Genomic DNA, 26,991 nt, shown 5'->3' with positions numbered 1-26,991 from the left:
CGCAAGGCTGTCACGTGCAAGTGAATAAGTTGCGCGCAGTTATTTGTCTTGCGCGCAGCTCTATGGTAAGATTCGATTTTCAAATATTTTGATATTCTGAATCTATCGCGAGCGCACCTCCAGAAGTTGCGCGGAGTGCTGCGCGCAACTAAATAAGTTGCGCGCGACTGTTGAGCGCGACTTTGTGAGATGCGCACAACATTTTCCACGGCAGCTTAAATTTTAACCTAGACGCACCTAAATCCGTCATTATTGGGTTTTAAGCACGGGCTTAAGCCCTAATATGATCGGATTTAGTTATTTGGACCTTGTATTGGACTTGTTCTTTTATTTGGGCTAGTCTTTTGTGTTTTGTGGCTTAACCAGTAATCCATAAGTATTCTTCCCTTTAATCCAACACGAAGATGGCTTTATTTATCGTCATTGCACTTCCTGTCGGGACAAGAGGCCAAAGGTAGATGTCTACACTTAACGATTAACCTTGAAGTGATAGTATTATTTTCTCCGTATGATATTGCTCGTAACGAGTCAAAGTCAACGTTGAATAGTGGGCGCACACAAGACACAGTGTTGCGCGGAGGTTCCGCGCAACTTTGACAGTTGTGTGTGCCACTTGGTAGGTTCGACAAATTTTATTTTTTTTTGTCGAACCATAATTTTTGCGATTTTTTTTTTATTATATCTCTTGGTAACAAGTTGGAATTAGTTAGATTAGACACCAAGCACATATTCATGTAGTCACATAAGCACATAAAAGGAACCGTCAAAACATACAATGTCATTCTAAGGTCAAGGCTTGGGTGTCCAAAGGTACCATATCTTAAGGGACGATGCACGAATCAATCACTCAACGTGTTGACCCACGACATAGCCCTCCAAATATTTTGTTGGTGATATGGGTGGGATGATTGTTATTGATTTTGGGATAGAAGCGTAGTGTTGGCAACCCCTAGTCAATGAGCCAATCCCCAATGGTTGAATTGTGCTATGATTATGCATGATGCAATGTTGCTTGTTTGATTTTTACTTTTGTGAAAAAGGAAGATATTATGCGTTCGAGTCTCGCTCTCTAACTAGAGATTATCCAAGTTAGTTCTCGATACAATCCATAGGAAACCTTTTGTTGAAAACCTTGAACCATAACTACGAACTAAACTTGTAACCTCTAAGTCCCTAGTGGAGTCGCCACTTTAAGGAGGGTGATCCCATCGTAGGGGGTCCTTCCTTAGATGCGCATGGCCATTTAAAAGCCTAGGACTTTACACTTGTTATGGTGTACTAGGATTTGAATTCTTGACCGTTTATTAGGAGACCTTGAATTAGAAATGATACTCTCATCACGCTTCTTTGTAAGAAACAAGTAGGAGATGCCAATGAAAACTCATAAACCTCATTCATGCCTTTTTCCCAAGTAGAGTTCAAGGGATAATTAGCACGAATCGTAAGTTTACCCATGCCCAAATTGGTCTACATAAACCAGAAATGAGTTCGGGAGCGAGTGTACTAAGATAACGTTCTTGTTAGAGGGCAATCGCTATCTTAGCCCTAGCACGGGCTCTACTAGCTCTTCCTTTATCACAATTTCATTACCAAACAATATATTCAACGTGATACCTAAAGACTAAGTTAGTTGATTTTATTTACAAGCATTAATCACGTAGGAATTATTCTTTGTTTAATAAATATTCGTGAAAAGAACAAAATAAAATATTTCGCCTTGTCTTAAGTGATAAAACAACAATTAATTATCAAATTCTAGTCTTGATTAACAAAAGAATACTATGTGAATTAATTAATTAAAAGTTTGTTTAAAGTGATCAAACAACACTATTTATTCAATTAAAGTTATTTAAACAATAAAAGAAAAGTGATTTATCTAAGTGCTCAAGAAACTAACCATTCTTCTTTTATGTTAAATCTCCGTTTAATGTGTTTATGGACTTCCTTTCTTCTTCGTACTTCCAAGGACTTCAATGGATTCAATTAGGGTAGGAAATTTTTTGGGAAGAGAGAAGAAAAGTTAGTATGATGGTAAGAGAAGTTGAGAGATTAGGGTTTTGAGAATACTAGGGTTTTAATTCTGAATTTTCGGTCCTCGTAATGTTGAACGAAGACCCATATTTAAAGGCGTAGGGATCTAGGTTTAGGGTTTTAGAGTCACGCCATTAGGTGGCACGTGCAACTCTCTGAGTCACGCTAGGTGCCTCGCGCAACTCTCAGAGTCGCGCTAGGTGCCTCGCGCATCTCAATGAGTCGCGCGTGCCAACTGATTCAGTTACGCTGGTTTGCGGTTTGCCTTATACGAAAAGCGCGTTTTTAAAACTTCCATAACTTTTGATTGCGGAGTCAGATTAGGGTTTGTAAGATATCATTGAACTGATATGATTGTCTACTTTCCAATTCCGTTAAAATTAAGTTAAAATTTATTATGGATCAAAAGTTAAAGCCGTTGGAGTGAAAGGGTGTCGGTTTTAGGGCCCGATTTAGTGTTTTGATCATAACTTCTTCGTTTTGGCTCGGAATTGGGCTTATAATATACCGCTAGAAAGATCTTTGAAATGGCTATCCATCTTTATAGGCCTTGCACGGGAATTTTATGGTTCTTTTATCTATTTGGCTCGGTTTGTCAACAGTGTAGGTTCCATTGAATCCAATCATTGCATTAGACGCATTAGGGTCCGTTATTAATCAAGTTTAAACATGTGTGAACATGTTTTAGGCCTAATTAGTAATTGGACAAGGCTCTAAGATAACTTGATCTCAAATATGGGTTTCAACTTACTTCATAATTCTTTTCATAGTCCATAAACACTTCAACTTTGATCTAACATGAAGAACGGATTTTTGTAACATCATCGCACTTCCTTTCGGGACAAGAGGCCAAAAGTAGATGTCTACAAAATTACTGATAGGAAGAGACATTCAAAAAGGCATTCCGATCATTTTACCTTGTTGAATAATTAGCTCTGTAATTAATTCCGAACTCAATATCAGAATAATACACTTGTTTGAAGGATACCATTCCTTTCACATTGTGGGGGGTTTAATCTCGCCTCAATCTAATTCAAAAACCGTCACTTTAGGGAAGGGCTCATCCTTCACCCCTTCATCATGCATCACTTTCCCTATTTTCCAATCATGTATCTTAATTCCTTTCATGGTTTGGCCGCCAGCAGCAAAGCAGCCTGATATGACAGCCACAAACCCTAAATTAGTGTTGTTCCCATCATTTTTTTCATTATCATTTTTCTTCTCGGACTTGTTGTCTGTCCGAGTGTAAGTGAACTTTAACTTCATGACATAGGAGTTGAGCATGCCCTTTTCGGCCAGCTTATCTAGCAACCACATTTGTTCGTGTCATGCCACACATCTTTGTGGTAATGACAGTACTTGTTATAGTTTCTATACTAGGCCGAGCCTCTCAACGGTTTAGGCTTATCAAACTCGAACTTTTCCTTAATTTCCATTAAAATTGAATAATAATCCTTGTTGAATTCATATTGAGGTTTGTGCGTCTTGGCTTTATTTAATTTTGTACTTTGGCAATCGGCCGCCCAGACCTCTTTCCTATTGTTGCTTCCTTTTTTTCTTACTCGCCGAGTCTTGCTGAGAAGTTTACTTTTTCTTAGCCCCCTTGGCCGGCACTTCTGCTTTTGTAAGCGAACTAAATCAGCTGCATCAATATAGGCTTCGGCTTCCCGCATGCGTATCTCCAAACCTTTTTTCTGACCAAGTAAAATTTGAAACCATTATGCCTTAATCCCTAGAGAAATTCCGAATAGGCCATTTCATCCGGAAGATTATGAATTTAGGCTTTTTCTTGATTAAACCTATAGACGTACGAACGCAATCCTTCGTTATTTCCTTGGAAGATTGTTACCAACTTAAGACTAATCTTCTAAGGAGGTATGTTATTGGAGAATTTTCCAACAAATAACAGAGTAAGGGTAGTGAAACAGCTGATGCACCCGACCAGGAGGTTATTAAACTTATCTTGTGCCACGCCCTTAAGGGTGGCCAGGAAGTATTGACACCATGTGGCATGATCCACACTTTGTAGATACATCAAGTTCATGTACGAGGTGACATACTCTTCTGGGTTTCCAGTATCACCATAGGCGCCCACAAGTACGCTCTTTACCTATGCTGGTTGAGGAGAATTGAGAATTTCTTGAGAAAACGGAGGCTGATTGTCACCAAGATTTAACAAACACATTTGCCAATCAATGGGGAGAGGTTGTGCAGCCTGTCCGACTAAGTAGGCTGCCTGTTTGAACGACACATGTTAGGTAGGTTGCCTTGTCAAACGGCACAAGCTAGGTAGGCTGCTTGGTCGAATTTCTGGCCATAATGCTTGTACTATCCGAAGATATGGGGGGTTAAGCGGCAGAATTGCATTGAAAATTTAGGGCAATTGATACTGAAACGGCTGAACAACTGGGATTGGAGTTGATGTACGATGAGCTTGACTTCTGCTGGTCCTGACCGAGCTGTTATGCTTGGAGAGGGTGTGGTTTAAGAAAACATCCGGCATAGTTGAAGTAGAGGTGGTGTCCAAATAAGCTATTCGTTCATGCTACTTATGCCGAATGTACTCCCTTGCATCCTTCCAATGAGGAGACGACTCAGTTGCTTCCCTCTAAGGTTGTTTAGTCTGCCCCCTAGTCGACTGCATTTTATCGAGAAGCCTAGACATTTTCTTCCGTGGCACTCTCGTTGAACATTCGTGCCGGTGGAAAAGGGTTTTTCTAGCATCTTTAGCATTGGTCGCCTTACTCTGAGCTTTCTTTTGAGTGCCTTCTCCTCCTCTCGTGGGCGACTACCTAAAAGAAAAAGGCATCTTATTCTCAAGCTCTCTTCGAAACTTGCTCAAGGCGAGCTGGAGAGAACCAACAGTCACCGGAGGATCCTCAGCCCCATGGAATGAGGCAGTTAGAGGGTCACTAGAATTGATCATTACGATCAACATCTCTACATGCCCGTCCTGACCAAGACCCGGATGAGGCGGTTGGAGGATCATTATAATTGATTGTTACGATCAACATCTCTACATGTCCGTCCTGACCAAGACTCGGACGAGCGTTGGGTGTCTAACCATCTAATGACATAACGGACGAGTATCCTCACAAAAGACGCCAAATATTTTAGGTATTTTTGTGATCTCTCTTGGGATACTGGTTGCGCTCTTTGGCCAGATGGCACAGACACATGAAAAATAACGAATATTGTGTTTACCGAAATATTTGCCTCCGACAGTCTAGTTAGTAACCGGAAAACGGAAAGGCTAGAGAGAGAAAGTAAAGAGAAGTTGGAGTTATTTTAATGCTCTATTTATTGTTATGTCACAATCCACCCCTCCAATAATAATTAATGATTAGGGTATTTATAGGGGTAGGGAATTGTGCCCATTAGGGCTGTTGCCCTAGAATTACGTGATTTGATTGGCAACGTAATCAGGTGTTGCCAGGTGTTCTGATAGGGGCATCGTTTTAAGTCTTTCTCAGGATTTGGGCCTCCTGATGTAAGGAGACCCTTTTCTCTCTTTTTTAAGTATTCTTTGTAGGGCTTGTACAAGTGTCATCTTCCTATAGGGACACGCGTTGCCCTTTGATTGGGCCACATGCAGCTATTGGATTGGTCCACGTATTGGGATTATTTTTACCCTAAATAATATTGTATCTCTCTCCTCTTTTTAAAATCCGATCCATGATCCCCATATTCCTCCATGTAGTAATATTATAAAAATGGAGTACTTATTTATCAAATTATCAATAATGTGTTTCACTTGTTATTTACTTATTTTTCAATCTTCTGAATATTGTTAGAGATATAAGGTATCTAGAAAATATATAAAAATAGATAGCGAATACATTTAGCACATTTAAATATGGCTAATCTTGTACCTCTTTATATAATATTTTAAAATAAAAATATTAGGGATTTAGGGACAGAAGGTGCAAACACCTAAAAATGTCTCCCCAAACCAAACCCGATGATGAACAACCTTTCACTGCCATTATTGGTCGAGTTGTGTATTTAATCTTTAGAGTGATTAAATCCATGTTTACATTCAATACATTTCATAAACCAATCCATTTCCTACCTCATTTCCCTACGCCATAACTTATTTTCCTCTTTTCGTGTCTACATCGCAAAACTAAGCGAAACTGATTTTTTTGCCTTATAATTTTGATCCAATTTTTATTTGGTTAGATATTCATTTTAAAAATCTTTCCAAAAATACATCATAAGCCCAAATTCGAGTTATAACGAAGAAGATATAAGCCAAACACTAAACTCAGCCCAAAACCGACACTCTTTCACTAAAACATTCTTATCTTAAACTATAAAAATTATTTTGACATGATTCTAATTGTGTTGGAAAGTAGACTTGATAAGCTTTCCAATGATATATTATATGCTTTATTCCGAGTTACGGATCAAAAGTTATGATAATTTTTAAAACGCGTAAAAAAATGGAATTACCGCGCACAGTGTAAAAAATGCCGCGCTGTGGGAGATGATGACGTGGCACTGGGCCTGGTACCATGACGGTATTTTTCACCGTGTCACGGTGCTTTCCCACGTCTTTTCCGCGTCCCTTTTCTCACGCGCTAACGAATTAGGACCTTAAAACGGAAATAAATTCCATCGTGTCACGGAAATAGTTGCCGCGCCACAGGAAATCTTGCCTCGTCACGACATATTTTCCCGTATCACGGTGCACATCCCGTGACACGGGATTGCTCCGTGTTTTCTTCGCGTAATCCCTAAACGCGTTTTATCCTCTGTAGGTTTGTTTCTGTCCCGCATCACACCAAATTACCCCGCGTCACACTAAAGTGTACCGCGTCACAGCATACTTTGCCGTGTTACGGCGTGCTGTTGACGTGTTGTGGCAACCTTTTTTAGGGTCTTTATCTTTTTAGGGTTCCATGTGTTCCCTCTACTCATTTTCCCTATAAATAGGACCCTCATTTCTACAGTTCGGGGCACCAAATCGTTCTCTCTTCCTCTCTTTTATACCAAAAATTATTCTCTTTTCTCTCTCTCACATATTCTAGGCCTTAAACCTATATTTCTAATTACACCATTCTTCCCTTAAGAACTCCAAGGATTCCATACAACACCCGAGGTTCCGTCCTTAAACCAAGGCGTAAAAGGTACCAATAACTGAGGGTTTGGACCAAATCAACTCTACAATTATTTAATTTTCATTTAATTTATATTTTTTTTTAATTGAAATTACTAACAATTTATTCATGATATAGAAAATTAAAGGAACGTGCGGAATGTGAGTAATTAATTAATTTAATCACTTATTTTATTTTCATATTGCTAGTATCATGATTAAATTAGGTTAATTTATATTTGATTTGACTAACACTTTTATTGTTAAATTGCTTCTAATAGTAATGTTCATTTTATTATTTTTTATCACCATATTGCATGTTTAAAGGGAATATGTAATTGAAAATCACGGCTAATAAGATAATTTGGACAACCGGCTTATGATCCTTTTTAATCTTATTGTTTAATCAAGTGATCACTAATATTTTAAAAGGTTTTTTTTGTGAAAAACTACCTTTTATATACAACTTTTTGTGAAAAACTACCTTTAAAAAAAATGTTGTAAATGACTACCTCTTTTTTTAAAAAAGTTGTAAATAACTACCACTTGTCAGAATCTTTCCGTTGACTTACTTTTCCGGCGTTGACTAGACCACTTGGCGGCTTTTTCCCGTTTTCGACCACCCCCACCCGTCCTCCTCCTCCCTTTTCCAGTTTTCGACAACCCCCACCCCCTCGCCGTCAACTCCCCCTCCCTTTGTCCAATTTCGGACTGCCCCTACCCATACCCCTGCCGGAAAATTGCGCTTGTTGCCCCTTCGCCTTCCTTCCCGATTTTCGACCATCCCCACCCCCTACAAGCCCTCTTTTTCCCTAGCCACCCTTACCCCTTCTTTCAAACCTCCTTTAATTTAGTCAACCCTACCCCTTCTTCCCCGCAACCACCATTAAAACCAACCTTCATTGTCTTTGAAACCTGAAATTCAAAAAAAAAAAAAAAAAAAAAAACCCCAAATCCAGAAATTGAAAAGGGTAAGGTTTTCGAGGGGGCCGAAGGAGGGTGGGCGGGATTTTGAGGGTGAGATATGGTGGGTGAGATGAAATTTGGCTAGAAATTGATAACTTGTTTGAGGGGTTTCGAAGTATTTGGGGCCGGAAATCAGAAAATTGATAATTTGTTTGAGGGGTGGCCGAAAATGGTTGTAAAAAACGGAAGTGGGGGTGGTCCGATTGTGAGGGCTGCAAGAAGGGGTAAGGGACGGCTAAAAGGATGGGTGCAGGGGTGGCGGTGGTCGGAAATTGGAAAAGGAAGGGGGAGGGGGTGGGTGGTGGTCGAAATTTAGTAAAGGGAGGCGGAGGGGGTGGGGATGGTCTAGTCAACGTCGGAATTAAAAGTCAACGACAAGATTCCGGCAAGTGGTAGTTGTTTACAACATTTGTTTGAAAAGTGGTAATCATTTACAACATTTTTTTTTAAAAGGTAATTTTTCACAAAAAGTTGTATATAAAAGGTAGTTTTTCACAAAAAATCTATTTTAAAATTATATGTTGCATTAATATTCAACCAATTTAGTCTAATAATAGTTTGGAGCAAATTGAATCTTTTTTTGCATGCCTTTGAGATAGCAGGAATCACTTTTCAGTATAAGAATCGAGTAGAGGCCAATACGGGCGAATGTGACTTCATGACTCACTTCGTACCATCATCCCCGATCCTCCTTTCGTGGTTCCGAACCATATGGATTAGTAATCTAATGGGGTGTAACTTTCACGGGTCAATCGTCGTTGACTATCATTGTCCCTTACTGTGGTTACCTTTTTATGATCCGTGAACGGTTTACAATTTCATTAAAAACTTGTTGGCGGCTCCCTACTTTCCTTGTCCCTAATCGTGTTATGTCAATTTCCACTTTCTATGAGTGTCAAGCATATTCACACATGCTTTACGTAGGCGCATTTCAAACGACGCCTACAGAGAGAATACTTGTAAGTTAAAAAAAAAAAAAAAAAAAAAAAAGAGCTAACTTTTAAGATGCATGTTAGCTTCAATGTTGGATTACGAGCGCTGCCTTATGTAAATTCAATATATGATCATGATTTGATGAAGTTGGATACGCACACAAAACCATTAAATGCGAATTCAGACAACCAAGTAATGAGTACATATTCGGTTGGATTCATGCATTATACGACTTGAAATTGAATTGGAAGCATGTGTTCATTCGTATCATACGAACGAGGTGAATGCCTTGAACAGTACCATGCAGACACCGCAACTACATGTACTTAGGGCTGGCAAAATCTGACCCGACCCGAAAACACGACCCGAACCCGACCTGAAAATAGCGGGTTAGGGTTGAGGTTTTCGACCCGAAAACTTAAATGGGTTGACACGAACCCGACCTGATTTTTAAATGGGTTAGGTTAAGGTTGGAAATCCTAACCCGAAAATGACCCATATAACCCGAAAAAAATAAAATTAGATCATTATAGGTAACCCAAACTCATTTAAGTTAACAAAAATATCTATTTATACATAAAAAAAACCCAAAGAAAACCTACAGCCCAAATCAAAATGAGCCATCCTGTTAAAACCAAAAACCCTAAACTTCTCCTTTCCTTTTCACTTCACTCAGCCGCTTCTCACCCTTTCTCTCTCTAAAAATTTCTCTCTCGAAAAATTTCTCTCTCTTAAATCCCTAAGCTACTCTCTAATCTTTTTCATCCCCTAAATTCCTCTCTAATCCTTGGATTTTCATCAATCTATACTTCCTGCTAAACACTTCACCTTCTTCTCAACATCTACTTCATCATTTCAAGGTATTTGTTGTTTTATATGTATTTGTTTTATGAAAAATACGGTTTGGTCATGCTAAAGTACAGTTTTATATGCTAATAATAGTTGTTATTTTATGTTAAATTGTTGTTGATTTGTTATGATTTCTGTTGTTAATTGTTGTTTTGCATGTTTTTATACGAATTTATCATGCTAATTAATATCAATAGTTGTATTTATACGGTTTTACATACGAAATTTTGTTCTTAATTATTGTTTGTGTTATTTTTTATGGCAGCAAGTTGCGGCTACTCAAATCCATCTTTCTTTACAGAGAGGAGAAGATTCATTCCACTATGGAGGGTGGGCATAACCAAGAGAATTGAAGATTTTATTTAAATCACTATAGCTTTTGATATTCAATTTGTAATTTGTTAAGTAGACTACTTGGTTTGTAATCTATTAAGTAGTTTTGTTAGACAATTTTGTTTGGGTTTGAATCTCTGTTTTGCTTGAGAATTTAAAATGCAATTGAATGAACTGAAAAAAAATAATCTTTTGAATGAATAAATCAGATTGGCTGGGTTGATCCAACCCAAATAAATCAACCTTTTTTAAGACCTAAAAAAGTTTTGGGTCAAATCAGGTCATTTTCGGGTTGACCCGAACCCGAAAAATTCAGGTTCAGGTTGAGGTTTTCAACCCGAAATGTTAAATGGATCAGGTTCAGGTCAGGGGGTAGCTGACCCGAAATCAGCTGATCTGAACACGAACCCGACCCGACCTGATCCGATTGCCAGCCCTACATGTACTCGTGCATTTGTGTGGCTTACATTCTCATATTAACATTTCTCTGCTTGTAGTTTTTTAAGATTTTAATGAAATGTAATTATCAAGCAGTAGTATTACGATTTGACTTATTATATAATGTAGAAACTTGAATGTTAACTCTTACTCCCTTCGTTTTTAAATAGTTGTTCCATTTTTTTATTTGAGATTTTTTTACCATATTTAATTCATTTTTCTTAACTAGTGGATCTAAAAAAAATTATATTTTATTGATTTTATATTCCCTCCTTTAACTCTCTCAATTTAACTACTATTGTTTTTTTTTTACAATTTTTTATTCTTCCACTTACCCCACTACAAATTTTATTATTTTCTCTTATTTCTCCTAAAACACCGCACATCGAGAAATAAAGTGAGTATTTAAAACCAGTGGGAGTATCAATTTAGTTAGTTGACTTCTACACATAATATTATAGTATCCTGGTCAAATTCAATAATTAAACATAGTACTATTGAAATTAGTCATGTCAACAATAGACCTATAGTAGTCAATAACGTATTAGATGTTTTAACAATGTTGTTAATCATCATATTGATAAAATCATTGAAATTTTCATTAATGCAAATAAACATGAAGGCATTTTGATGGAAAAGGATACACATACAACCATTGTATGTGATGGCCTATATACAACCATTGTTGTCAGCATTTGATTGGTTAGCATTTTGGAGTCCACTACCCTAATCTTATTTTCTCTATTTTTTTCCCTCTTATTTTTTTCCTCCCTTTTGACGTGGCATACATACAATGGTATTGTACGTGGCCTACCACATATAACCATTGTATGTGTAGCATCACTCGGCATTGATACATCAATATTATGTTTTACATTTTGTAGCAACTTAAAAATAATTATGTTATTTCTAATTTCTATCTAGATAATGGTAGTTAATGCTTAAGTTATATTAAGTACAAGATGTATAAATATAAGGTACTGTACTTTGTTTGATCGATCATTCCTACCCACATTGATTAACAGGAATATTTAAAGTTACAAGGTCACATAATTCTGCCCAAATAAAAAGGTATTCTATCTTGATCTTAGGGACTGGTTGACATGCAACCAAAATTTTTTCCATGAACTCTTTAATAATAGCTTGATTATTGATGTCTCTAATAGCCTAAACCTTATACTCACCATTAAAATAAAATTGTATGTAATTTTTTTTTATTTTTTTTGGTGTGTGTGTGTTTAAAGAGCCATAAGGATTGATTATGAGAATCAATCATAGGATAAAATGGAATTGGGAGGAAAGCACTAGCCACTTAAGCTATTCTTCAGTCTCATTTAAACAATAGTATGTTGATAGCATTAAAGAATTTTATCCATACAACTTCAAATTATATTTTAACATAGTGTTTGTTGGTACCAACGGAAAAAAGCAATTTGATACTTACTTTGAAATCGAGGTAGGTGAGAAAATATGTTGGTTACCTTCTCAAGTACTGGTCCATCCACGTCCAAATTGTGTAAATGGACAGAAAGCTAAACCACCTACGTTACATTATATTCGACCGCATGCATACAAATTAAAATTAAAGTTACAAATTCTTACCAGTCAATTTCATGCACTGACTCACTGAGTTATCAGAAATCAAATTAAAGATGAATGCTTCTTTTGCATTTCATTTCTAATTACTAGTAGCTTTAATTTGTATAAAAGTAAATTTGAAGTTATGAATTTATGGAGCAATTTTGTTTTGAATTGAATTGTGAAATTAAGCTTTGAAATTTAAAATCAACCATTGTAAAGTAGCTAGAGAATTTATGTACTCCATCGTATAAAAGGATGATCTTTCGTTCTTTTTTATAATTTTTGGAGAAAAAAGGGGAAGAAAAAGAAAGGGTAGGAGGGGACCTTAAGAAAGAGAGTGATTGATCTAATAAAACATTTCAACCATTAACTATCCCTTATTCCTGCTGTCAAAAAAAAGAAAAACACTGCTCCTTATTCCTTTTTTTTAACAAACCCCTTATTCCTTACCCATATTTTAATTTGCATTTTGTACATTCGCTAATATACATGTGTAATGTAAATATATAATTGTGCATAATAATTTTTAACAAAAATTGAACTAATGAGATTACAAATTTGAATACATGTAATATAACTCATATGCATGACAACTTTTTTCTTAGATATAAATGATGAGATGGTCAAATTTTAACAAGTTTGAAAAAACCACTGGAGTTTTTACTCTTAAACTATGACATTTATTAACTTTTAAATTCTCTTTCACATGAGTCTAGTCTCATCCTAAGGATAAACTAAATATTTTTCAGTTATATAAGCAGTTATCAAAGACTCAAAATATATATGTAACAGCTAATGTATATGCACAACCTTAATTATTATACATCATTTCAAAAATTTATATGATAACTCTATCAATATTAAATCCATTAAAAAAAAAAAACAAGGTTTGGAGTATATACATATTGACTATTTAGGGATTTCCAAGCTCCAAAAAGGGAAGCCTTGATAATAAAAAACTAACCATATCCTAAACTTAAACAATTCTTAATCCTTCACATACTAATTAATGCAAAAATTACCGCCCACAGAATTTAGACATAACTTTTTATATAATGTCGGCAGAAAATATCCTTTAAACTTATATATTCTTTCATTAATCAAATAATTATTTACTCCATGCTAAGCCAAATAAAAACAACCATCAACAACAATATTACCTTATTTTTGCATAAATATTTGCTTTATTTATATACCAACTTGCAGGAAAATTGCGGCTGCGGTGAATATTTAAATATATGTATTTACTAAAAATAAATTAAATTATGTAAAATAAGTATTAAAAATAGAGTAATTAATGACACAAAAGAAAGCCACCAATAGCTTTTGGTTATGGTATCTTGAGACACGCCCAGTATAATGGAGACAATAGATTAGCAAATAAAATACATTATCCAACTGAATTAATTATGATTAACAAAAGAAGATGCTTTTACTTACAAATTAAACCAACCAAAACCCTTCTGTTAATTACCTTTTTTATCACATGATCACAGTTCATTGCACACTGTGCTAATAGCACATGAACTTATCAAATTGTTTCTGAATCAAAGGTTTGCAACAAATTATAGAATAATAAGGTACTAATTATCACACTAAGTGTTGAAATGCGAGTGTTAATCATGATTAAGTTTATACTAATATTAATTATAACTATGTCAAAGGTACCTTGTTAATTTATTTCAAACTAGCAAATGTTTTAGATTTCTAAATGCAATCTCAAAAGTTACTCCTAAAACCCATGGATGTAACAGTTAATATTTGCTACTAGTAGTTGAAATTACGAAACATTGAAAGGAAAGTTTGAGCAAGAAGATATACTCACGCACTAAAGAAAGAGCACAAAATTGAACAATGTATTAGGAGAATCGAATTTGATAAAAGTGACCGATATTTTGCATGATTGTTGCATCAGAAATGGATATTCTCTTCCTATGCCACGGCACTTGAGCTGTATTGGGAATGGCTCTAGCTCCATTGGCATTCGATGTCGTCATCTGTCAAAACAAATCACATTTTTTTACAGAATTATCTTAAACAAAGCTATAATTAAGAAAAACATAAATAAAAAAAGAATAGTGAAATATTTACCTAATTAATGTTGGCTTGAATCAGGGGACAAGGATGATGAGGAAGCCCTATTATTAGACATAGAATTTGTACCACCATGTAATTCACCCTGAAGTTGTGATGGGATGTAAAAACCCATGAATCCATCGGATCCATGTCCGATGCTCGACATATCTTGAGGATGGTGGTGGTGTTGGTGGTTATTATTATCCTCGAAAGCTCGTACTAGTGGAGAGAAACTGGACTGAAGGGGACCCCGCTGAGAATAGGTTGAAGTCGTCATTGGGCCTTGTTGGCCCAAAAGCAACCCTTGCTGCAATGGTGAAGGATTGAATAACATTCCTCCCCTCCCTTCTCCACCAGCACTACCACCACTAGTCCAACCGAACATCCTAGCGAACCGGCCTAAATCTTGTTGCTGCTGTTGTGATTCTGGCCATCCACCTGCCCCAACATCGAATCCCATAGACGAACCTGACCCCTGGAAGAGACCCGAGCTGTGATTCGAATGTGTCTGCTGATGTTGGCCATTACGAACACCTTCTGGATCCTGAAGTGTGTGGAGAGACAGACAAAGATCTTCGTTGTTTTGGCTTCCACCTCTTGCAATAAACTCATGCTGATAATTCTGAAAACTAATTGAATTCTCACCAGATGTATTATTAGTAGGGAAAAAAGACTTCATACTATCTCCTAAAGATTGTGTATCAACACATTGTGGAGCATAAAATGACGACGATCCAGAATTATCACCCACAGTAAAATCCGTAGACCCTACATTCACATCAACACCGTTGGAAGGACCAGCTGTTGGATCCCAAGGTGGTAACTCGTCAAGCTTATCAATGGATGCCTTCGCCTTCTTTATGAGCCAGTCGACCGCCTTGCTAGGTCTGTCATAGCCAAGCCTATCTTGTACATCATAGAATTGGATGGCGGTGTGAGCGGAAAGGCGGACTCTCCGGTCTCTAGGACCCTTGGCTGTGAACACCTTGCTGTGTCTATCTTTGCGACCAGTAGCCCGGATGATATGACCTCCTTGCACTTGAACAATCTCACCTCCTGTTGTACTCTTTAGCCCCATTTTGCCCCTTTGCTTTGTAGTGGTGTAGGGTGCGTTTTGAAAACTGTGTTGTTGAATTACATGACTAATTTCTGCTTGCTTTTGCTGGGTATTAGATATTTGGTCTCTAAATCCCTGAAAATCCAGATTAAAGGATTTTGGGTATTTTTCAAATTTTCTTTTTTCACCCTCCAGAAAATCAGGTTTTGTTGAAGCAGCTAGGAAAAATTTAGAATTTAGGGGAAAAAAAAGTTGGGAAAATTGGTGTGTAAAAAAGCCAAAACTGTAAAACCTGGTTTCTGCTACAGCTGCTCTTGTTGATGCTGATCCAATGAAAAAAAGGCATTAAAACTCTTATCAGTTTTACACTTCCCAAATCAAGAAAATAAAAATAAAAATGGAAAGAAAAAAGGAACAAAACAAAATAAAAAAGAGGCAGATTTTATGTCAAAATTTGGAAATATGAGTTGTTAAGACAGAAGGGTGATTTTGGGTTTTTGAGATGGAGTTTCAGAGTTTGAGAATAGGTATAGGTAGTAGGGAAGGTAATAGGGAAGGGGCGGAAGAAAGAATTAAGGGTTTTGGAGAAAATAAAACTGTTGAAGAGGGTTATAAAGGGAGAGGGTGGTGGATGAGCTGATGATGATTAGGAGCAAGATTAGTGTGCACTAATTTATGATTAGTTGGTAATATAATAAATTAGTGAGAAATTATGAGTGCTACTTCTTTAGTTTAGATATTTTAATGTTTGATTGTTATACTACCTCCGTTACATATTATTTGCAACGATTAGACATAAAGTAGAGAGGAAAAATGTATAATCGTTGCAGATAATATGTAACGGAGGTAGTAATACTTTTGGGATTTATTTATTAACTTCATTGTAACTTGGTAAGTTTTAAATTTTACGGAGCAAGACCTAGTTTATATAGTTCAGTTGTTTTATTTTTGTAGTTTTGTTTGGTTTAGTTCGGTTTAGTAGTCACGTGGTGGGTAGGTAAGTATGATTTAAAAAAGTAACTTCATGATCAACATTTGAATCATATTCAAGTGAATACATGATCAAACATTTCATTAATATTTAAGCATGTCAAAATCCAATATTAATCGCCTTAATAATGTCAAAAAAAAAATATGTTTATATATATCATCTTATTTATGAAATTTCTGCTAAATCCTTGTAGAGCCTACATAAGAAAATAAAGTGTTTTTGTCAACTTTCATCTAATTTGTGAAGCAAAGAAAACTAAAAGTACCTTATGCAATAATATACTAACACTATGATTAGCGATATAGACACCTATGCTATCTAATAAAAGACATCTAGGGAAAAAACAATGTGCCACAAGGTATATTTCACATTATACAAGTCTTTTATTACATGTACGTTATGTTCAATAATAATTCTTATTTAATATGATGTGATCTAATTTGATTTTCCAAATTGAACAAACTTTATTCTACTTTGTACATTAGATACAATGTACTAATAATTGAAACATCCTTAAATTCATATTAATGTTTACTTTCCAAATTTAAATTTTCAAAGTTGTTTCAATTATTAAATCAAAAATATTTAATGGTAAAAGATGCAAAGTAAAAGAATTGGAAAGATATGTTCATTTCTTGATAAGCAAGTGTTCCTTTACATAAACTAAGGACCCCTCTTTTTTACTTAGCAGCATTGCACCAACGCACAGCAGATAAGTCCAAAGAATAGGACCCATGCTTTATCAAACATGGCCATAAGCTTCATCATTTATTCATTTTACATTTTTTTAGTTCACGTTTTAACTTTTGACAATGTAATGTTACATGTTTTCCTCTTTCTTACAAGGATTGATAAATGTATATACGATCATACTACAGAGATGCTAAGGTATATTATGCTTAATTAAGCAGTACAAGTAAGTAATTAATGTGACAAGGAAATGTGCCGAAGTTTTGGGTGATAATTAAAAGGAGAAAATAAATGATTAGAGAAGCATGATAGATGAACAGTGTAGAAAAGGAGAATATATATGTGATGTATATATAAGATGGATCTTTTCCTTTCAACCAACTCAGACCCACACTCCAATATGCAGGCTTTGATAATGATCTCTAACAGCCTTTCTGAGCCTTCTTTCGTATTTGTACTGTTGTATATATCCTTTGAAAGCAAAATTTTATTTAATGAATACCCAATTTTAATTTTCGGGGGCGGAGCTTCACAACACATGGAAACGACAAATATCTTTTTAATGACACGCTTTTTAAGGTCCTTTGTACTCTAATATGCAGCTCTTACCTACTTGTGACTTGTGGGCGTTGTTTGTGGCTCTATATATCAACTACAGGTGAGAGTTAGGGGTGTCACTCGTGGTTGGAGCTTTCCTCCCGATGCTATATAATTTTGGAATTTATGATCATAACTCGGCCTTGTGTCTCTATTAACACCATAAATATATATCAACTACTGGAATTTCCTACTTATATCTTTTTAACTATATTATCAATGATAACTAATATCTTAATGGTCGTTCTTTAGGTAATGCAGTAATTTTGAACATGTCATTACTTTAGATCCTGCTATTGAAATGGCATGAATGAGTCATTGCATTAGTTTAGTTTGTCCTATTGCAAGCCTCCAGCTAGGTATTCTGATCACTTGAACTCTCTGAATAATTAGCTTTCTAATAATTCTGAACCCTCTATTAGAATAGTACACTGGTTCGAAGGATACCATTCCTTTCAATCTCCCACTTATCCTTCCGGACAAATGTACTTTTAGTGTATAGCCAATTTCCTATGTTTAATGTCTCTTCATGTCTCTTCATGAACTATAAGTTAAGCTTCTTCGTCATCCTTATTACGTCAAGAAGTGATTCTCGATTTCCGAGTTTGACTGTCAATAAGTAGATGATTTCTAAAATCCATTTAAGCACGTCCATGCATTTTCATAGTCTCACTCTTCGAGAGGCCTTGTAAACAACAAAGACACGTTCCCTATTGTTAATAGGGGGACATTCCTAGTCTTGCACTATTAGCTTCTCTAACTAAGGACTTGTTCTCTTCAACTTATTTCAGATACTTATTACTTATTTCTTAATAAATTCATATCAGATCAAGCCAAACCAGAATGATTCAAATTAGACCAGATTAGAACTTATGAATATCATTTACTTATCGTTAAATATCGTTAATTGCATTAATTTTTTTTATAAAAATTACATATTTAAAAAGTTCATGATGAGACGAATCTAACAAGATCCATTTTGATGATGTTTTTCTTTATAGATTAGTATTAAAATGCGGTCAAAGTTTAGGCAACTTGTTAAATCAAATCAAATAAGACCAGATCAGAAAATTTCAAATCAGACTAGATCAGACCTTAGAAAATTCAGACCAGATTTATTTGTTTCAGGTAAAGAGAACAAGTCCTAATTAAGAAGACCTAGCCTCACGAGTGTCGCCTTTATAATCCCCTTATACGGCACACGTTTGACAAACATCGAAGTGGACTAGCACTCAAACAAGAGAACTTACAGTACTCATGGTTTAGGAAAAAGGTTTCGATATCTATAATGAGAAGTATACTTCTGACAATTATTTTAAATCTCTTAAAGTATTCTCATAGGTAGATCTGGTATACTTCTAAACCAATACTTGTGCAAATGATTTATGATAATCATGTCCTTGTAGCACAAGAAACGGTGTAGTAAATCATACTACACACTGAGCTTAGGTGGTCTTATGTCGTCCAACATTTAAATGACCTTGGTTAGGGATAATTTTCGATTAAAATATTCACTGTTCACTTAATAGGTATTTCTTTATACAAGACATTGTCTTGATACCATATTTTGAATATTCTAGAAATCGAATAGACTCATTATTTTATTCTAAACCACAAATAAATAAAAATTGAGTAATAATAATTTGAAAAAAAAAAATTAAATTTCTCCATAAATGAAAGGTCCAACATACTATTTTACATTAAAATCCTCAAAATTAATTAAAACACATAAAAAGGGAAATCAAAGCCAATCTCCAACGTGCCTGATTCCCATTGCCTCAAAGTGCTTGTTGTGTTTCACTTTAGGTAAAGGTTTAGTGAGTGGATCATCTACATTGTCATCTATTCTAATCTTACAAATTTTGATTTCACCTTCGGACTTCCATTCCCTTATCATGTTAAATCGCCTCTTGACATGTTTGACCTTTTGATGTTCCATTGACTCCCTGGACTGAGCAATAGCTCCATTGTTCTCATAATAAAGATCTACTGGATCCTTTATTAAGGGTACAACATCAAGTTCACAAACAAACTTACAAATCCAAACTGCCTCCTTAGCTGCTTTTGTAGCTGCCAAGTATTCGGCTTCAATTGTGGAGTCTACAGTTGTGCTTTTCTTAGCAATCTTCCAAATATATGCTACTCCATTAGACAAAATATGTACCTTGATTGCGACTTGAATTCGTCTCTGGCAGTCTAGAAGCTTGCGTCGCTGTAACCTTCAAAAACCAAATCATTACTCCCATTAAAGACCAGAAATTTATCCTTGTTCCTTTTTAGTGACTTTAGGATATTTTTGGTCACAATCAAATACGTCTCTCCTGGGTCTGATTAGTATCGGCTCGTAGCATTCAAGGCATGCGACATATCCGGCCTAGTACATATCATGGCATACATAAACGATCCATTAAGCGAAGCATATGGAATCTGATTCATCCCCTCTCGCTCATCAAGTGTATGTGGACACTGCTTCTTGTTTAGAGTTATGCCATGTGACATAGGTGGTGCCTTTTTTTTGGCCTCCTGCATGTTAATTGAATCGTGCCGGTATCTTATTAATGTAAGTACTTTGGCTCAATCCAATCATACTCTTAGATCTATCCCTGTAAATCTTGATTCCCAATATGTATTATTCCTCTCCCAAGTCCTTTATTTAAAAACATTTACCAATCGTAATATGCCGCAATTGCTAGGATAATTCGGACGGACTCAAGCGTTGCAACTAGGAAAAGGTTTCATCATAATCAACACCGTGAATTTGCATGTAACCTTTTTCCACTAATATATCTTTGTATACATATATATTTCCATCTTTGTCGATTTCAACTTAAAAATCCTTTTGCAATCGATAGGTTTGTAACCTTCGGGAAAATTAACCAAGTCCCATACTTGATTTTCAAACATGGAGTCCATCTCAGATTTTATGGCTTCCTACCATTTCTACAGAGTCAGGCTCGTCATATCTTTCTTGTACATCATTGGCTTATCACCATCCACAACTAGGATGTCTTGATCCCCGGTTAGTACAACACCGAGATATCTATCTGGTTGAGATCTTGGCCTTTGCAACCTACACAGGGTATTAGGTTGAGCATTTTCATTGTCGATTTGACTCTGCCTAATGTCAACAGTTGCCTATAAAGCACTTTGATTGTCAATTTGACTTTGTTACTCGTCCTCTCGAACTTCATCAAGTTTGATTTTCCTCCCACTTGTCATTTTGAAAGATGTTCCTTCTAAAAAAAGACACCATCACGAGTAACAAACACTTTGTTCTCGGATTTGTTGTAGAAGTAATACCCCTTAGTTTCTATTGGATATTCCACAAAGAAACACATGTCATTTCATTTTGGATATCCCACAAACTAAGGGGTATTACTTCTACACTTGTCTGTTGTAGAAGTAATACCCCTGTGTTTGTAAAAACTAATCTTTTGACACATGCTTCGCAACCCCAAATCTTAAGAACAGACAAACTTGGAAGTTTCTTCGTCCATAATTCATATAGAGTCTTTTCGATATCTTTTGATAGAGCTCGGTTCCATGTTAGTGTTGCGGTTAAAGTGCGTGTCCCTACAAAGAGATAGGAAGATCGCTAAGACCTATCATTGATTGGACCATATCTAACAAGGTTCGATTCCTCCTCTCGGACACTTTGTTCCATTGTGGATTTTAGGGAGGTGTCAACTCATATCATGTTCTTTTTTATGATCGTCGAATTCATGGCTCAAGTATTCACCACCTCGATCCAATCGAAGGGATTTTGATTTTCTTGCCAAGCTGATTTTTAACTTCACTCTGAAATTCTTTAAATTTCTCAAATATTTCAGATTTATTCGACATATTTTAGACATATCCATGTCTACTTTAGTAATTCGTGAAGAAGATAAAATATCAATGACTATTCTTTTGCGGTTATGCTCATCGGTCCACATACATCCGTGTGTATGAGGCCTAATAAGTCACCAGCCCTTTCTTCCAACTAAATCATTCTTTTTAACGTTGATATTTGTAGAAAAATGTTGATACTAAATAAATAGGTTAAGGGGAAAGAAATACTACCTCCGTTTCATATTATGTGCAACATTTACTAAAAATAGATGCTACACTTTATTTGCAAAAAATATTTCTTTCCTTTTATTGGTTTTCATTTCTCTCTATCTCTCTCCTCATCACATGCTTTTTTATATTTCTCTCTCTATTTACCACTCACATACAAATTTTGTATAGGAGTCCGTGTCGATGTTTTTGTTGCACATAATAGGTAACGGAGGTAGTATTTATTTAGCACCGGTGCATGGCAACAAACACATTTGGTTGTTTTCTACACCGTGAAAATTCCACCGGATGATAATTATTTACCACGTCTCGAGAATTTTATTGAGAACCACTATGCCTCAAGCGACCCATTGGATGATGATCTTCCACGCCTCAGGAGTTCTATCATGAACCACTACTCCTCGAGCAATCTACTAGATGAAGATCTTCCACGCCTCGGGAATTCTATTGTGAGCTTCTACGCCTTGATCAACCCACAAGTGAAAGATGAAAATTTTCCACTCCTCGGTCAACATGTCATAAACTCCCATGCCTTGAGCAATCTTCTGAATGATGATATTCCACGTCTTAGGAAGTCTAACGGTTTTCACGCCTTGGAGTCCTATCGTGAGCTTCTACGCCTCTAGTAGCCCACAAGTGAAATTCCACTAAGTACCCACGCCATAGGAGCAGCGAATGTTATAGAAGATCACTTGTCAAGGATTCTCTTCCTATAGATGATTCTCTCCTTGATAACCACTTGTTCGCAGTTGTAAAGCAACACCCTGTATGCCGACTATGCTAATTATTTGGTGGATGGTACTTTACCTCTTTATTTGTCCTACTAACATAAAAAGAGGTTCCTTTATGATGTTAAACATTATTTTTAGGATGATCCATTTTATTTTCGTGAGTGTACAGGGATTTTCTCACAAGTGTGTTCTTAAATGGGAATCTTACTAGATGCCACAACTCGATCACCCTATGGTGGACTGCATGGTCTCACCAAGATGGTTGCAAAGATTAATGAGTCATGTTTCTTTTGGCCTACCATGTTCAAGGATGCTTACTCCTTTGTTCAAGCTCATGACTCTTGCCAGAGAACAAGTAACATCTCACGGCGGCATGAGATGCCTCAAAATGGTATTTTAAAAGTTGAAAATTTTGATGTTTGGGTTGTTGATTATATGGGACATTTTCCCTCTTCAAACGGGTTGCTATATCTGTATCGCCATTGATTATATATCAAAGTGGGTCGAAACCATTTCCACACCTCAATGATGCTAAGGTGGTTCATAAAATTTTTAAGAAAACAATTTTTCCTAATTTGGAGTCCCTAGAGCCAATTTTAATGATGGAGGATCTCACTTTCATGAGCAGAAGTTAGATACCCTTCTCAAGAAGCATGTTGTTTACCATAGGACGGGTTTAGCTTACTATCCCTAAAATAGTTCAATTAAGGCTATTCTAGAGAAGGTGGTAGCGAATCATAGGAAGGATTGGAGTGATTAGTTAGATGACACATTATGAGCATATAGAACCATATTTAAGACCTCCATTGGTATTTCCCCTTATAGACTTGTGTATGGTAAAGCATGTCACCTCCCGGTGGAATTAGAGTATAAGGCTTAATGGGTAACTAAAGAGCTTAATTTGAATGCAAAGTTAGTGGGAGAGAAGAGGCCTCTACAATTGAACCAACTAGATGAGTTTAGGTTAATGGCCTATGATAGTGCACGCGTCTACAAGGAGAAGACCAAGAAATGATATGACAGGATGATCCTTCCAAGAGAACTTAAAGAGGGTGACAAGGTTTTGTTGTTTAATTCTAGATTTAAACTTTTCCCATGAAAGTTTAAATGAAGGTGGTCGGATCCTTTCACTGTGAAAAGGGAAAACAAGTTGAGTTCTGTGGAGTTATATGATGAGAATGGTGGTGATTTTAAGGTAAATGGCCAAAGGTTGAAATTATATAATGAAGGGGCTACGATTGGTGTAGTTGAATTACTTCACCTAATCGATTCCATCTCATCATCTTGATTTGCATATGGTAAGAAGGTCGTATGTAATCTAGATAAATCAGCGCTTTGCGAGAGTCAAGCCGTATTTTCTTGCTTTATAGAGAAGTTCTTTATTTTATTTATGTCTTTTGAGAGAAGAGAGGAGGAAATTTAATGTGTTTTAGAGTTTTTTTATACATGTTGGAGAAAAAGTGTTTGCCAAATTTCTAAGAAAAGAAGAAAAATCGGACACATATTGCTAGAGGCACACCCGATCAGTCGCAAGAGTAACACTGATTACAAGGCTTTTTGCGCGATCGGGCATGAATGACCATGGAGAAATTTTAAAATCGCCCGATAGAGTAAGATCTTGCCCGACCAGGCGGAAGATTAAAGATCGAAAAAATAGTCAAGATGAGCACCTGCCTGACCGGGCGAGGATCCACCTGACTGGACGGGAGCCCAGCAAAATTTGAATCGTCAGATCGCCCGACTTGGCGAGAGCCCGCCCGATCGATCACGCCACTCCCTTTCCGGATTTCTCTTGTTCCTATCTTATTCTTTCTTCTTTGTTTCTTCTTTATTTTGTCTTTCCTCCATTGTTTCTCTCTGTAAAGCCTTATTTTCTCTAACTACTCTCTAAGATCTCTCATCCAATTTAAAAAAAAATTTACATATTCTTCTTCCTCCCTTCATTCTCTACATTTATACATTAATCTTTTTTTTTATAACAAACAATTTGTAGACCCATACATAAGATGTTTTTAAAGAGGGAAATAACATAAGGGGAATGAAGTTCGGGCTCGAGTGTACCAGTTGACCTGACTTTAAAACTAGCCGAGTGGCCAATAATCAAGATTGCAACCTCGCAACAACATGAGCGACTCATCAACCTTTAAGAAAGGGAGGTACACCCTCCTCGGTGGTTACACCAAGACATCTTACAATCATTAGTTTTATATGAGTATGTTGGACGTTTCATGAATGACACTGGATGCAAAAAATTGTTAATATGCACTATCCCACATTAGGTTTATATTCTATCCTCTTTGAATGTGGTTCAATCAAATAATGGCCATTTGCACTTTAAGTTGAAAAATTTATATATTAATTTAACCTATGTTGAATTTGCAAATTTGTTTGAACTTGATCCCCTTCCCCCGACCCAATTTCATGAAGAATATAAATCCAATTACATTTATCTTACTTTGACGGGCAAACCTTACCCAAATTCACAACGTGCTAGTGAACTTCCTTTCCACCACCCCGTCCCAAAAATCTTCTAAAGGTTTTTCAGGACTTGTTTTCTAGCTCGCCATGAACCTCATAACATCCAAGCTAATGAGCTAGCTATCCTAAGACACTATGTGTATGGGTATGGGAAATGGAACATCGCTAAATCAATCATTATCTGTTTGAGTAGGCACGTCAATTCTTGTAGTAATAATGTTGAGACCCCTGTTCATTTTAGAAGCCTAATCACTAGTATAGCGGTTAAAAAAGCGGGGTTTTGTGAGTATGTATATGAGGGGATGACCAATTATGGCGGGGGAACTCTTATGAACTAGGTGTACTTCAAATTCTTGCAATGGGCTACACTTAACACCCACCAAGCCCTAAAGTGGCATGTGAGGGTAGGCTAGGATCACATATCCGTGTTCCCTCTCCCTAACCCCGAGCTGACCACCTTCCCTCCTAAAGCATCCTACACCTATGACATTCTACTTTCCCACGCCTAAGTCTAGGCACAGCCCCAACCACTACACGTGCACAACCATAGCCCGAGATACATGTGCCTTCACCACATATGCCTCAGCAACGCCCACGCTAGCCTAGGCTAGACTCTAAGACCATTTGGGGCCTACAAAGTATAGGCAGATTATCGGTAAGATAGAGGATACTCTAGGGGAGATAAGGGCACAGGTGGGTGACATTAGGAGGCTAGTTGGTTCCCTTGACCAAATGGTGGGATATGTAGAGAGGAACTAGGGTAGGGAACTTTTTCCCATGTATGACGATTATGCTCATCGCGGTGTTATACCTGATGATGCTATTTACTTTGGCTAGTACCAACCACCAGCCTAAGGATACATGGATTCCACCTCCCGTGGCATTTACACATACTACTCCTCATTCGTTGGCTATGGCCAAGACTTTCCTTTCAGGGGGATGCGGGGTAATGTTACTATTTTAGTGGAAGTTCTTTTGGTGGTGCAGGTGGTTGATATCATGTAATGTGCATATTTTTAGAGTCTTTTTAGGTAGTTTTGGAGTCTATATTAGTTATTCATGGCTTATTTTGGCTTGATTTGGTTTAGTTGTGATCATACGATGCTTTTATGGGTATATTCTTTGTTTTTGATGTATGTCAGGATTTAACGAAGATTTTTAAAGGTTTTACAAAGTTGTGGATAATGATCATAGCTTACAATTCACTTAGAATGCCAAAGTTTAAAGTTGAATTCATTTGAAGGTATTCACCAGCCAGACACTCCCATGTCACTCATGTGAGTGTGTTTTAAGAAGGCAGAAAGTTGGAAGTTGAAGTTTCATATGAGGCATGCCCATGTCGAGTCGAGCGTTTCGAGCTAGTAGCTACGTGCTAAGGGAAGCATGGCCGTGTTGAATGCGGTCATGCCCATGCCTCGCTAAAGATTGGAGAAAAATTGATTTTTGACTTTAGGCACGGGCATGTCTTGTGTGACATGCCCATGGCTGGACGAATTTAGTCGGTCTTAACCTGATTTATTTCCTTAATTAATCCTATCTTTTAGCCTTCTTATAAATACTCTTGAGGATTATATTTTCATTGTAAATCATCTTTAAACCCTAGTTTTCTATCTAGACTTTATTTTCATTGTAATTCAAAATTATACACTCAAGTTTCTTCATTTATCTCTCATAATTAAAGATTTGGTATTTTTTTATTCTCTTTAATTTCTTTTTTTATTAATCGTGTTTTCTTCGATTCTTTTTATATTTTTCATTAATATGTGTAAGTATTTTCCTTATTCCAAGATCTAGCGAAACCCGAATATGATTGATACATGATTTAATTCTTTAAATTCTCTAATGATAATTGTAAATTATATGCTTAATTGATTGTGCTCATGCTAATACTAGATTAGGGATAGATGGTATTGTTATCAATCCATTGTTTTAATCTCAACGAAAGTTGGGTTTTGACGGGTTTGAATAAATAAATTAAGGGTTTGAAGTTCATCATAGGAGTAGTTGAATGGATGGATGACTAGGAAGTTAGAGTATTGTGCTCAAAGTTTGTAATTTACATGATTCCACGGAAGTAGGC

At 36.4% G+C, this 26,991-nt stretch overlaps 1 protein-coding gene and 1 long non-coding RNA gene across 2 annotated transcripts; one reads left to right on the top strand and one right to left on the bottom strand.

Moving 5' to 3' along the window:
• The first annotated feature begins 9,655 nt into the window (after positions 1 to 9,655).
• LOC110721977 lies at positions 9,656 to 10,387 on the top strand. The gene is made up of 2 exons (XR_002511497.1): positions 9,656 to 9,891; positions 10,146 to 10,387. It is a non-coding gene; the product is annotated as an uncharacterized LOC110721977 (long non-coding RNA).
• Positions 10,388 to 13,944: 3,557 nt separating this feature from the next.
• Positions 13,945 to 16,137, bottom strand: LOC110721976 (transcription factor TCP4-like). The gene is made up of 2 exons (XM_021901208.1): positions 14,324 to 16,137; positions 13,945 to 14,229 (listed from the first exon to the last, which is right to left on the bottom strand). Exon 1 carries the CDS (start codon positions 15,384 to 15,386, stop codon positions 14,328 to 14,330), a length of 1,059 nt encoding a protein of 352 aa, XP_021756900.1. The 5' UTR covers positions 15,387 to 16,137; the 3' UTR covers positions 13,945 to 14,229; positions 14,324 to 14,327.
• Between the last annotated feature and the right edge of the window lie 10,854 nt (positions 16,138 to 26,991).

This window comes from Chenopodium quinoa, unplaced genomic scaffold, assembly GCF_001683475.1.
Source record: "Chenopodium quinoa cultivar QQ74 unplaced genomic scaffold, ASM168347v1, whole genome shotgun sequence".
In the NCBI taxonomy this organism is placed as follows: domain Eukaryota; kingdom Viridiplantae; phylum Streptophyta; class Magnoliopsida; order Caryophyllales; family Amaranthaceae; genus Chenopodium; species Chenopodium quinoa.
The sequence above is the reverse complement of the archived record's forward strand: the minus strand, read 5'-3'. Positions and strand labels throughout refer to the sequence as shown.

What these genes read in the sequence shown, in the direction of transcription:
- LOC110721976 (XM_021901208.1), bottom strand. Translation starts at nt 15,386, where the DNA reads ATGGGGCTAAAGAGTACAACAGGAGGTGAGATTGTTCAAGTGCAAGGA.